Genomic DNA, 14,442 nt, shown 5'->3' on the forward strand with positions numbered 1-14,442 from the left:
TGTAGAATGCAAACTGGGAGAGACCAGCATATATACATAAAATCCGCTTACTTTGTTAGCTAGGTAGTAATATACTTAATATTTATTAACATGGCAACAGAGAAGCATACAAAACTTCTCATGATTTCTGAATCACATACATAGTTTAGGCAGAATTATAGGGAGCTTTGCAAAGGTCACTGACATTTATAAAAATAGTAAACAGAAGATTATATACATTCAGTTCTAATTTAAAAGTTTGTGCCACTGTCGACACCTATACAAATTTTAAGGTCACAATGGAATGTTCAGTCCAATGCAATGCAACACGTGAGGAAGTGATTAATATACCCTCTAGAATTTTGTCTTGCCAAAAACAGTGGCCATCAAAATGGCACATTTAAACACTCTTCCTTCCAATTTGTGTGCCAGAGGGGACATCTGCAAGAATGTCACTGACAATTGTGTCCATTATACCCTAGTTCCTCACCAGCAACTCGTGTGCCTGAAGAGTTTTGTGCACTTTGCTCACTTTCAGCCCAGTTGGTATATTCAAGACACCCCCTAGAAAATACATGTTCCATATTCCCTTGAAAACAAACCCCCACCTCTCATTTTTCCACAGTGGCCTTTTCAACCTACTCTTCCCACTGGCATTATAACACGAATTATTTTCCTAGTGGCATGGTCTGCATTATCAGAAAGATATCATAGTGCAAAGGACTCAACTGTAGAAGAGCCTGAGAAACCAGCTACTGCATCAAGCTGAGATTGTGTCAAGGAACAGGGCTTTACCTGGATAGAAGTTAACCCCAAGGTCTACTGTAATTTCTTTTTTTTTAATTTAAAAAGGAGACTTTTCATTCTTCTAATTATTTGGCTATTATGAACATTCTTCCTGAAATTACATATTGCTTCAGATACAACAAGGATTTGGCAACATCATATTACAAACAGTACTTTTGTCAGGGCTATCAATGACTTTAAATATAGCAGAGCCTTTAAAATTCTAAGACAAATATCCATTCAATACATCCTGGCATAAAAATCCATTAAATCATTCTTTAAATATGTGTTGAAGTTATTGAGAAGTGATTAAAAGACACAAGAAGAGAAAGGAACAATATTTTGCATACAATTTAAAGATGAAAAAATAGAATTTACATAAAAGTGCAAAACCTCATAATCCCAGGATAAAAAAATCCTGTACTGTAGAAAAACTGGTTTCCAAAAGTGGTTAGGCATTTTTGATAGTAGCAGAATTAAGACTTGTGTGACTCTCCTATTTTTAGATTAACAATTAACGATTAACGATTGGAGGAATACTAGTTCACTGCCCCTCCATGAAGGATTTTGTTCAAGCTCTAGCAAAGGATATGCATTACAAGCAAAACACTGGACTAGCAAAGGACCTGCAGAGCAGGCAGAAAGCAGAAACTTAACATCTTGCAGTCTGCCAAACCTGTAGGAATTTAAGAGGTATGTCTGGCTTGATCCATTTGTTAACAGCTCATTGGAATTATAGCTGGTTTTGTCTTGTGTAAGGATGACTTCTTCCATTTGCAATTAAGGCATCTAGATATATAGGCTCTTTCGTAGCAGTAGTGTATACACAGCATTGCTAGACATGGTTTCTGTATTTTAGTTGTTTTCAAATTTGGCATATGGGTTCTCTTCTTTAAACAAACCTGGAAAACAAAGAACTGTGGTCAGAAGAAACATTAAGGATCAAGGGTAACAACTAAATATCCCAAGTTAAGAAAATGTAAATCAACATCTCCTTTCCTGAAATATATTTCTGGACACCTATTTTTACAGTTATAATACATAGCATTTCATAGCACTCTGGCTTACTCAACTAGATAACCCTCCAGTCACTTTGACCAGTTAATCTAGTACTTAAGAGGTCAAGGGAAACAGCCTTAATAGGAGCTTATTAGAACAAAGTTCTTGTTCTAGCAAAATCCCAGTCAAATGACTGGGGTTCAGGGAATATGAATTGCTGTTAGCTCAAATGCAGAACACAGAGTACCTTTTGTATTTGTGTAAAAATACGAGAGCAGAAGTACCCATTTCTCACTTTAACTTGGGCCTGGTCTAGATATGCAGTGGAGTAGGGGGCTAACACAGTAGGGCAGTGTGCTCAAACTGTGCCACCAGATTGCAGGAGGAGAGATTAGATTTTTCATAGCTCATCTGTGTTAGTAATATCCTGTCAATGGAAAACTAGCAAAGCTTGTGAAGGATAGACTACAAACCCTTCCCCTGACATGCTAGTGTTTTAACTAATGGAGTTTTTACATGGGGGAACATTAAAAATGTGGCTTTACCCTCTAACAGTCTGAAGTGGTGTAACCATTCTTCCACTCATTTTGTTGCATGAGTAGACCAGGCTTTGGTGACATTCAATTACAGGGAGCTGCCAAGGCCAAGATTATAGAGATGTCATAAAGAACCGTACAAGTGTTTTATTTAAAAGAGATGAAGGGCAGGCTTCACTATTTTAAGAATCCTCACTGAAGCCGTTTAATTCTTTTTTAAAAGCCATTATGAACTTTTAAGCCAGTTAGGGCACCAGCACCAGTTAATGACTTTCCACATACAAAAACCTGGAAGATTGGGGGTTCCCATTTGATTAGGGATGGCTACAATTCTGGTGAAAAAGTGTGTTACTAAAATCTTGCTCCAGAGGCAGGATTTTTTAGAAGCCACCTCCACCTTTTAGGCAGAAATTGTAAAAGAAAAAGCAGGTAGTATGGTAAAACTCCTGCACTTTGTAGTAAGTTGGCATATCATATATATCCACAGAGTAAACCAGCAGCTGACAAGTTACCATATTTTTTCCGGATTTCATCATGTCTAGATTTCATCTCTGCTCTCCTGCAAGAAATACAACATATGTCAAAACAGTTATTAAAAATCCAAAAAAAGTTACTGCATATATTTTCTCTCTTTCAAGCAGGAAAGAATTTAATCCTAGTAAGAACTTGCTTTTCAACTAGCTATCTAGATTTTACACTGTGTCTTTTCACTCATCCCAATGAGATAAGACCTTCAAGGCAGTCTACAATACAAAATTCTAGATTCATATTTACAAAATCTATAGAATACACCAAATGCATGCTAAAAATCACAGTAATGCACAAGGCAACACAGCAATACTCTTAGCCTGCTATTCCAGAGATTTTCTCTATACAGGCCAGAAGAGAGCAAGTCTGACACAGCATCCTTCAGTTGACAGCAACTCACCTCTCTTCCTGCCTTACTCTTCTTTGCTCCTTCTCCCTGGCAGCTTTTTCCTCTTCCTTATCTGGTCTGCTCAAAAATAAAGATATTTGAGACGTGTATGATTATACATGTTATAACTTGATGAGAACAAAAGTACTTTTTTTCCTTTTGTGCCACATACACTACACAAGTTCAGATACTTGCATTTTGCTCTTTTTCTTCCTACAGCAGCAGCAACAGCAAACAAACAGAGCAATAATGATGCCTCCTCCCACCACAGACATCGTAATAATCAGAGCTTCAAAATTCACTGAAAAAACATAAGAGATTAAGTGCGCCATTTGCAAAACAAAACCACCTTAAAAATTTAAAACTCAAGCACTATTTTAAGCAATTTTAAAACAAATTACTTTCACAGGGAATGTACTGCAAGTAATAAGTCTAGCAGGTATACTGTAACATTCATTTCAACAGCTTCATATACCTGAGCCATACATGGAGGTGGGCAACAATGTTGTGAGGACCCCTAGCTAAACTGGTTCTAAATAAACATTATGCCTCCTCCCATGCATTTATCCACACACAGCCATCAACTTCATCAGTAGGTAAAAAAGGAAACGTATTCAGAAGCTGAATATCCTTCAACTATCAGACAAAGGGTAAGACAATTATACCCATTATGTCCCAACCAATATGCCTAGCCACGACAGGGTGCTGGATCTTTGGTGAGATCTAGCAAAAGGAATCCTGAAACCCTTTCTATGTTCACCCATAGGATTTTGTTGATATCACCATTTATCTGTGCAGCGCTGACAACAATTTCAAGCGGGTTTATCATAGAACAGTAGAAAAGTCAATTACTTTATTCATCAATCTGTAATCTATATTAGTTTAATCTCTACATATTGCAAAGGGGCTGCAGGCTTCTGATATTAAGTTTCCCACAAGCTAGTTATAGTTAAGTCTTGAAGGACAAGATGCACAGATTGTGTCCAATATGCAGACTAGAAATGGTTTAGTATCACCAACATTCCTGAAGTATTTCTAAAAGTCACTCACCTTCACATGTACCCCAGCGAGCAGAACTCAGTGCGCAAAGAGAGCTGGGTGGAAGGATACTCCTAACAGGATATTCTATGCATTTTTTGTTGCTGGTGCACCATAAACACTGGGGAGAGAAAATAAAGGAAAAATAAATAATACAGGGACAGATATCAGCTAAAATGCAGAAAGATAAGTAGTGGTTTTTTTGCTACATTTCAGTATTACATGGAGGCAATATTGATAATCATATATACTAATAGTCAAGTGGCCCCAATCTGAGGATACTTACATCCATGGATCAGGGCCACTTGGGAACAAAACAGAGGCTTCTGTAACCTGCGGCAAACCTCCCCCCCCCCCCCGGGTTGTAGAATAATGTTAATGGTAAGAAAGATTCATGGGGGGGTTAATGCCCCCCCCCAGCAACAGCATGCTCTGTGTGCAGGCATCACTGACTCTCCTACTCTTACACAGTGTGCTGGAGCCGTCCTGCGAGGCTCAGGTGGCATTGGCACACTCTTCTGGCTGGACTTAATAACAACAACAACATTCAATTTATATACCACCCTTCAAGATGACTTAACACCCACTCAGAGCGGTTTACAAAGTATGCCATTATTATCCTCTCAACAAAACACCCTGTGAGGTGGGTGGGGCTGGGAGAGCTAGAAGCTGTGACTGACCCAAGGTCACCCAGCTGGCTTCAACTGGAGGAGAGAGGAATCAAACCCGGTTCTCCAGATTAAGAGTCCTGCGCTCTTAACCACTACACCAAACTGGCTTTCCAAACTTGTAGAAGCACCTAGAAGCCAGCAGAATGGCAGGACCCACTACCCCCCGCCACTCCAAGACAAAAGGAGTGGGCCAGCAGGAAGAGAAGGGTGACAGTGCTGAGCTGTGTGGAGCCCTGCACCCAGCTAGTGCCAAGATACACCACATCCAGTCAGCACTGCAGTGCAGCAAGACTCCACAGGCCCAGGAAGGGCCAGTAGTGAGCACATCCACCCCGGAGAGGCAGGAACATGGGAAAGGGTAAGGATGTTCTGGAGGGAGGGAGGGGGGAAATGGTAAGGGTGTTTGAGAGGTAGCCTGAGAGGGAGGGGTGGGAAAGGCATAAGAGGTAAAGATGCTTCAAAGGAGGAAGATTAAGGGACTTTCAAAGAGAGTGGCAAGAAGACTCTTTGGGAGGCAGGAGGAAGAGTAACAAAAAAGCCACTTTGGTGGAGAACCAACCAACCAGATAGGACAGGTGGGCCAGTTTCAGGGAAGTAACAGGGGTAGGGATAACAAGCTGCCTGGGACAACTGCGAAGATAACCGTCTCCACAATCCGCAACATGTTTTTCTGCTCCCCCCTTGTATATTCAATGTCTCTAGAGGGCACTGCCGAAAATGACTATAAGACCACAGCTCCTACTTTCATCACTGAATACCTATGATTAGGGCTTAGTTATCCACATCATTGAAACAACGGATATTCCAATGGCCTCCATTTCGATTCCCATATGTTTAAAAACAGGCACAAATTAATGAGCCATACTTGCCTAAAAATAAGCCAATTGGGGAAGTAAAATTTTAGGAGGAAATCAGTCAGTTTATTAAAAAAGCTTTAATCTGAAAGCCATTTTTAGAAGTGGAAGACAGACTTTAGTGACATTTGCAGGTATGTGCACGATTAAGCTCCACTAAACATAACAGTCCCTGGAATTGGGCTGTACATTCTCTAAGACAAGTTAATCTAGATATATCTGTTTGGTAAAAAATCTTCTTGCTGCAAAGACTGAGAAATTAGAAATAAATCCCTAAGCATTTAGATAATTATTTAGCTCCAGAATCATCTGGCTGGTCACAAAACCAAATGATGGACTCTATTTACCATGGTTTGATCTCATAAGGCAGTAAACAAAGGAGCAGTATGCCAAAGATCTGAGAAAATATCCAAAATATTCAAAGAGGAAGAAACCATCTAGTTTTTAGAGTCTCAGGATTGCACAACCTATGCAATAACAGCAATATTTTCCAAAGAAACAATGATGTGCTTGCACTGTTCAATAATATATTCAAACTGCCATAACAAAAGCTTCATTATGCATTCATACCTATACAACATCTTCAATACAGTAAGCAGCATAAATTTTTTGCGCTAAGAGCTAGGAATACAGTACAAGCTAGACTACCATCTGTTAGTCTTATACTGATTAAAGATCTGCTAGAAAAAATATTTTAATTGTCTTGTATTCACTTGATTATATTAGAAGATGAACACTTGCAAAAAACATTAAGAATCTCTGGAGATCTTAAGATCCCAACTGACTTCTCTGTTGAGAGCCCAGTGGGAGTATGGAATAAGAAGCTCCTGGAAGCTATCGCCATGGCTCTGACCCTCACGATGGAATCCAGCACCCTGGTTTACTGTGGAACTGGGAGATGTCTAACAGTGTTGTTGCAAAACTCAAAGTGAATCAGACAGAATATGCTATACAGTTCATTGGAAGATCTATGAGGTTGTGATGACAGCAGCAAAGAAATCAAATTCACTGCATCGGCTAGTTCACACGCACCTCAACAGAACATGCATGTGGCCTACTACAATTGATTATTCTAGGTATCATCTTTGCTTTTATTGCACTGCCTTCTACCTTTGTAACTCCACTATAATTTGCCTAGACAGTTGGTTGTTTGCATTTGTCTTCTAACTCTGGAATCCTAATCCAATTGGACTGTTCATGGATATCTTCTGCTTTATGATTGCGTTTAACTGTATTCTGAAATCCTTCTTGACTCTGAAAAGGATCTAAGCACAAAAGTAGTCCAAGAAAGCCTGTAGTTTGCTACTGCTCTCTTAACCACTTTGCTCAGAAATGGCAAATAAAGGGAGACTCAGCAATAATTGGCCACCTCATCTTTGTCTAAGTTTTTTTTTAGTAGTGGATGGATGACCACCTCTTTCAGAGGCTGAGGGAAGGTGCCTTGAATTAGTGACTGATTTATGATAGACATCAAGGGCTCCTTTATGAGGTCTTTATAAGGTTTTAGCAGCAAGAATGGACAAGGATCCAGAGTACAAGTAATGGCCTTCACAGATGCTAAAATTCTGTCAATATTCATCACCGTAACTGGGTCAAAGTGATTCAGAACCAGACTGCTTTGTCTAAACAGCTTAGGACCAGGGTAACTGAAGGACCATCTCCTACCATACCATCCAGGCCATCAGTTAATATCTGCCTCTCAAGCCCTACTTTCTGTGCCCCCGTCTTCACAGTATTACAATCAGCTGATCTCTATCTTGAGAGCAAATGAAATGGCCATCACAGAATGATATCTGTAGCCTAATGCTATCACACATTTTACTTAAAAGTTAGTACTTTTAAGCTACACTGAATTCACTTTTGCACATGCATAGGACTGTAGCCTAAATCTGTGTGTCAATCAGTGTTTACCCTAATGCCAACTTCAGAGAGAGAGAGAGATTTTTTAGGAAAAAAGGGTAAGTGACAAGATTTTATCACAAAGAGAATTTTTGAGCCTAAAACTTTGTTAGCAATACTATGGTTGTTTGCTTTACATGGCCAGCTGTTCATGTATATGTCTGATGTTCCTGCCTCTTAAAACATTTCTGATATCTGTCAACACATCCAATTCAGAAGATCTCAGAAAGCCAGCAGAAAAACACTGAGCTAAAGAGTTCTATCAATACCTTGATGAGGAAAAATATTGTGCCAAGAATCACATGTTTGTAATTAGTTTAAGTAACCCAAAAACAGCAAAGCCAAAGAAATGAAGGCTTGAGAAGTCACAAGACTATCATCTGAAGAGACTGTACTGAAAACAGCCAAGATACCTAATCTTAACCATGAAATCTTGAGTATCACTGATTTCAGCAAATCATATCAAAATATGTAAGTTTATGTGATACATGCTGCTATCTTTAAGCACTCAGGGTTCTATTTCCCTCTTCACACAGTGCAAGTTTCAGCAAGAATCTGGTACTGAAAGGCTAGTAAAGATCTCAGCATGTTTCCCCAATCCATCAATAAAATTTACAGCAACTTTTTGAACAATACTTCAAAAGTACATGATCTACTTCAGAAGTACATGGTTATTTTTCTACCACCCTTTATCCCAACAGGGAGATGGTTCATACAGAAGTTCTAATCCTCATATGTGCACACTCTGGGAGATACTACCCCTTCACGCAATATTAGGGATAGCTGCCTACCTGCATTTTTGTTGCACATGCACATTTTCTCTTTACCATACTGGATAAAGTGTCCTGAGGGTGAACGTCAGAATACCTGAACAACTGAGTCAGGCTAAATGTGTTTTAGAACATTACAGCAGGATTTTAAGTTAAGAAATTATTACTTACCGTGACATTTTTCAGGCACTCTTTACAAGTTTTATTTGTGTACTGTTCACAACCTAATTTGAGAGCAAAGGGAAGATGCGAAAGGATATAAATAGTGTTAATTATAAAATAAGGAGTTCCTTAGATTCCACAACTTCTTCACAAGCCTATTTTTGGTTGTCAAAATAAAGACTTCCACCTGCAAAAAGCTATTAATTTTTAAATCAAATTTGGCTCCAAATTACTTATTCACCAATCCAACCACAAATATTTATATTTAAAACCAATCTGCACCCCAAAATACTTTTGGATCACCCCAATTCATGCATCCCTAAAACCAGGAGATTGTCACCTCTCAGAAATCCTACTGAACTGCATTTCTAAGCAGCCGAATAATGAGAACCAGGGATTCATTGGAATACTGTGCTTTGTAGGGCTTTGGCCAGGGCTCTATTCTGTGGCACCCTGTAGGGCAGTCTCCTCATTCCATGAATGTATGAGTTGGGTTGATAAAAATTTACTCTGGGGCATAGCACCTTCAAATCCTTATTCATCCATGCTGAGATTCCTGAATCTGGGCAACATTATATGGATCTTCCAATTCCAAGAATGAACAAGTTGGGTCACCCCAAAGCTTATTTTGGGATGCAGACCTGTTTAAACATCAATATTATTTGTAGATGGCTTGGAGAATAAGGAACCAGGAACTGAAAATCAGGAACTGGATGCCAACTTCAGTTTTGCCAACTAGTGAGAGTTAAGATCAAAACCCATTCACCTATGATAGTATACTGTTTGTTATTTGTATCTCCTAAAAGAAAATGTATAACTAAAAGATCTGTTCACATATTTTGCAACAGTCATTTCCCGATCATGAGAAATTAAAAGTAGCAGGTAGTGGTAACAGTTATTTGAAAAGAAGTGCTTACCACTGTGATCATCTTCCTGTATCATTATCAATACTTGTACATGTTTGCTTTACTAAAATATACAATCCCAAATTGTATATACAACATGAGGAACACGGAGAGATCATGAAGGTTAAAATTTTAGCTGACAACACAGCAGTTGATTAACTCAAATTTAGATATCAACTTTACTGAACAAATTCTCAAATCTTGCACACATTACATAGCATTAAAATGAGATTGGTGGATTATTGTGAAGGATGGGAAAGAAGAATTAATTACTACAAAACTAAAATAGTAGTGTTTGGCAACAAGGTCCCTAATTCTCAAGCTGTAGAACAATGCACTTTTAAAAAATATCTAGGTATAACTTTCCAGGTGTCTCAGTCCTGGCAGGTACACCACAATGATACATTATTATTTGCGCAACGCTCGGTGGCAGCTATTATTAAATCTTTTTTTTTGAAGGGTGGGCAGTTAATCCCAGCAGCTTTGCAAGTTTTCCAGGGCAATATCAGGTCTCGCCAGGTAATTCCCAAACACTTCACTGCATCACTCAGGTGTATGAGTTAAAGATATTTTTTATTAAAGAAAGATAACAGTATCAAGATACTATGACAGGGGAACTGGCTGGAATGCCTAAAGGTAGTGAAACAAGGTTAATTACAGGTTGGTGTCTCTGCCACCACCACCCCCCACCCCCCAAGTGGAAAGAAAAGTCTGTTAGGAGTTTTGGCGCGCAGTGCCTGGGAAGAGGGGAGGAGGGAAGAGAGGAGCTTAGTTCAGTCTCTGTGTTGAATCCAAGGTCAGGTTCTCAGGCTTTGGCCGGAACTCACAATCAAAACACCTTGCCTGCAAGATAAGTAGTTAGCAACAAAGCAACAGAAATCAGGATTTACTCTGCATGTACTCAAAGGCATATTACTCTAGCAAGAAACATTTAATACATGGCAGATATGCTAACGGCCTATCTGACAGGCAAGGTTCTTGCTAAGGTCCTTTATGGGGCAGAAATTTGGGGGAGGAATGCGAAAATACCACCTCAGTCAGAATTCCTGTTTAAGGAAAATCCCCCAGGGGACCCCCACATCTTACCTAAGACTTGAGGCTGGTCTACCCTCTATTACTTCCAGAGTGCATTTGAAGTTACTGAAATATTATAAGAAGCTTGTTCATACTTCTGATGATCACCTAGTAAGCTATGTTTTCAGTACTATAAAGATGTGAACTTGTGGCCTAAATTATTTTCTTCTATTTCTCAATTGTATTCTCTACCCTTGTTGGATGTAGATAAATGCTGGAATTTGGGGTATATGCATGAGTGGATCTTTGCTTGGGATGCCCTTTGAGATATCAGCCTCACTGGGCAGTCTAAATTTTTGCCTTGGTGCCCACGGTTCAAGAAAAACATTTTTTCCTCCTGTTATTTGGCTGATCTCTCTAATACCACCTTGAGAAAGGCATTTACGCAAGCCCGATTTTAAACTATGCCATCTGCTTACCTCCAGGGTAGATTTATAAAACTACCTCTGGAACAGCGCATCTGTTCTTGAAATTTAAAACAGGTAGATGATATTGTCCACTACACTTACATTGCCCTTATCAAGAATCTATCTGTAAGAAATTTTTGCACTCATTTATTATTAACTTTTCTGGTAAACAGGATTGTATATGCTTTCTATTGGCTGACGGCATTCCAGAGGTTACCTTTAGGGTGGTTAGTTTTATCCGTTTATCAATCAAAGGAAGAAATTAGCCTTGGTTGTTCCCAATAGAATTTTAGCTAAACTATAATAATTATTTTATATATAATTTCCATGATTATTTTTACATTATATTTTAGGTATGTGTATATATTTATTGTGATTCTTCCGAGGGTATGTATGAACTTTGTATGGTTTGGTTGTTGGGGGTTTTCCGGGCTGTATTGCCGTGGTCTTGGCATTGTAGTTCCTGACGTTTCGCCAGCAGCTGTGGCTGGCATCTTCAGAGGTGTAGCACCAAAAGACTTTTGGTGCTTTTGGTGCTACACCTCTGAAGATGCCAGCCACAGCTGCTGGCGAAACGTCAGGAACTACAATGCCAAGACCACGGCAATACAGCCCGGAAAACCCCCAACAACCATCGTTCTCCGGCCGTGAAAGCCTTCGACAATACTTTGTATGGTTTGTTTGGATGTTACCGCCTATGGTTACATTAATACATTCGTACTTGCACATTACATAGACTTAAAACCTAGTCAATGAAACTTATTAATTCTGAATGCTTTTCATGCTGAGCATTTTATTCATTCTGTTGGCCTTAAATAGAGGAGGCACTGCAAGTTCTATGTCTGCCTCTTTCCAGTGTCATCTTTCCAGTTGAGTAAAAAAAAGTGAGGCCCCGATTTGAGATTGTGTGAGAGAAGAAAAGGAAAAGAATGAACTCTTCCACCTCTGCATAGTTCTTTCAGTCAAAACCACCAGTACCCGTTATACTGGACCCAGCACCTGGTCCAGTTTGGCTCCTGGAATTCCTAGTCTTATGCTCTGATAGAGAGGCCAGGGCATTTCATAAAGAAGTGTTGACCAACAGCATGTATGGCATAGGAGAAAAGAAACAAATCCACATAAATGCATTTTGCTAGTTCTTTTTTTTTTTTTTTTTTAAAGTGTATGAACTCATTAGGTTGCACTAATTTCCATCAATTCTCTTATCAGGACTTGGGGGAGCCTCCCCAAGAAGTCCTGGTACACAGTATGGGTGAAGCAAAACATCTTGCAAATTACTGAGCTCATCGAAACATAAGGCTAGATGTTAAAAAAATTTAAAATGGAAAGCAGATTTCCAGCTTTACATTAGAGGAACTGTACGGATTTTGTTTCTTGTGTTAGATTTTGCATCGGCTAACATGGCTGTTTAAAAGTTTTTTCTCCTCAAGAGGAAGTAAAATATGCTTGGAACCAAATTACAGCCCTGCTGGACAGTGAAGCAGACTTAAGAGCCAATTTGGTGTATTGGTTAAGAGCGTGGGACTCTAATCTAGAGAACTGGGTTTGATTCCCCACTCCTCCACTTGAAGCCAGCTAGGGGATTTTGGGTCAGTCACAGTTTCTAGGAGCTCTCTCAGCCCCATCCGCTTCACAGAGTGATTGTTATTGTAGGGATAATAATAACATACTTTGTAAACCACTCTGAGTGGGTGTTAAGTCATCCTGAAGGGCAGTATATAAATTGAATGTTGTTGTTATTAAGTAAATAACCAAACAACAACACTGAGAACCGAAGGCAAGCCCTACTAGAGGGTCATATAATCATTGCAGTCCATCTTCCTCAAATTTCTTTAGCTAGTAGTATGAACAGTTGTCCTAGTGATCACCACTCTCATTACAAGAACTACAGTCCCATAAGAGTAGTATTTACATTTGTAAAGGAAGTTGGAAGAGAAGCTGTCAAAGCTTCAACTCTCTCCAAACTTTTGACCGGCAGGCGTGGCTAATCATGACCCGGTAACTAAATTCAAACCCATGCCGACGAATTAACTGGTTCAGACTTGATACAATGGGCTGGAGTCAACCTACCGACCCAGGCAGTGCAACTAAGGGATTAAAGGGAGCCAAGGAGTACGGACCACACGTCGATGGTCGTCAAGGGAATTCTGTTACGACTCTTTTCGCTTACACCGTCCCATCCCTCTTTGAGTAAACAAGGGCCTTCAACCTTGAGTCCAGATATTAGAGGATGCCAACGGGAATGCGGGCCAACGAGAACCACGCGCCAAGCCTTTACTCTGACGAGGACACTCTCGAGGGCCCATTTCCCCTACTAAGGCAGGTAGCTTTGTGACACCGTTTGGGAACGGCGCAGCCTCCAGTCCATTCACGCCGAAGCATCAAGCTCCTTCCACGGCCGGCGCTGCCGCTTCTATGCATTACGCAGCGACCGGGCCAGCCGAGGAAAAGCCATCCGAGCAGCGGCCGGCACAAGCCACTCTCCGGGGATGAGACAAGAGAAGCCCAGCCGCTCCCCACACCGCAAGCGGCCCCTTCGCCGGCCGCGCCCCGGGCTTACTTCCTGGCTGCACCGGCGCGGAGGTGGGCGCTCCCCAGGCGGCGTTCTTCAGAGCCGGGAGAAGGAGCAGCAGGAGCGCCGCTCTCCAGCAAGGATCCATGGCGGACCTGGAGCCGTCCCCCGGCCTACAGCAGCAGCAGCAGCAGCAGCCTCACCACCGTTCGCTGTCCTTCGGCCGCAGGTATCCCGGCCCAGCTCTCGCACTCTTTACTGGCGGGAGCGCGCACAGGGCGGAACGAGGCGCGCTCGCGAGAGGCGGTCCAAGAGGGCCGAGTGAGGCTGGGGCGGGCCCACCTCCTCGCCCGGAGGAGAAAGGGCTCAACGCAAGAGACGCTGCAATAGAGCGAGTTCCACGCGCCTTTGCAAGCGAATAGATACTCCAGTTCAAGCCAGTTGTTCTCAATGGGCTTAGACTGGAGCAACTCTGCTTCCCCAGTTCGGCTCTGTTCTGCTGCACGCATTCAAAACTGTCCCGCAAAAAACAAGGCTGAAATCAGGAGTGCAAGGCAAATTCGTTTGTTTATAGTCTGCCTTTCTCACTGAGACCAAAGGTGCACTGGGGCGTGCCAGTGAATCTAATATAATCAACAGCTAGGACGTTCACTTAGCAAAATACAATATGATCCACAGGACAGCGAGCAAATATAATAGGGTATGGTAGGAGAAAATTTTAAAACAAGCATAAAGCCTGAAGCACCTTTCTGAAACAAAGCATAATTAATCAACATGATTTCTCTCTCAGCTATTTCTTATGACAGTGCGCTGTTTGTCATACTTCCAGGACCGGACTCCGGTGTACTGCTTAAAGTGGTTTTCAGCCTTTGGCCTTTTTCGCACGGGCGTTTTTTGCCACTTTTGGCCTCATACTGCTTTGGATTTTCTTCAG

General features: G+C 40.9%; 1 protein-coding gene across 1 annotated transcript; it reads right to left on the reverse strand.

Annotated features, from left to right (window-relative positions):
- Positions 1–60: 60 nt before the first annotated feature.
- On the reverse strand, positions 61–13,795 carry PTTG1IP (PTTG1 interacting protein). Its single transcript, XM_054983662.1, has 7 exons — positions 13,557–13,795; positions 8,620–8,672; positions 4,267–4,375; positions 3,412–3,517; positions 3,229–3,294; positions 2,813–2,859; positions 61–1,667 (listed from the first exon to the last, which is right to left on the reverse strand). The coding sequence occupies exons 1-7, from the start codon at positions 13,654–13,656 to the stop codon at positions 1,621–1,623; spliced, it is 528 nt and encodes a 175-aa protein (XP_054839637.1). The 5' UTR covers positions 13,657–13,795; the 3' UTR covers positions 61–1,620.
- Positions 13,796–14,442: the final 647 nt, after the last annotated feature.

This window comes from Eublepharis macularius, chromosome 6 (genome assembly GCF_028583425.1).
Source record: "Eublepharis macularius isolate TG4126 chromosome 6, MPM_Emac_v1.0, whole genome shotgun sequence".
Taxonomy (NCBI): Eukaryota; Metazoa; Chordata; class Lepidosauria; order Squamata; family Eublepharidae; genus Eublepharis; species Eublepharis macularius.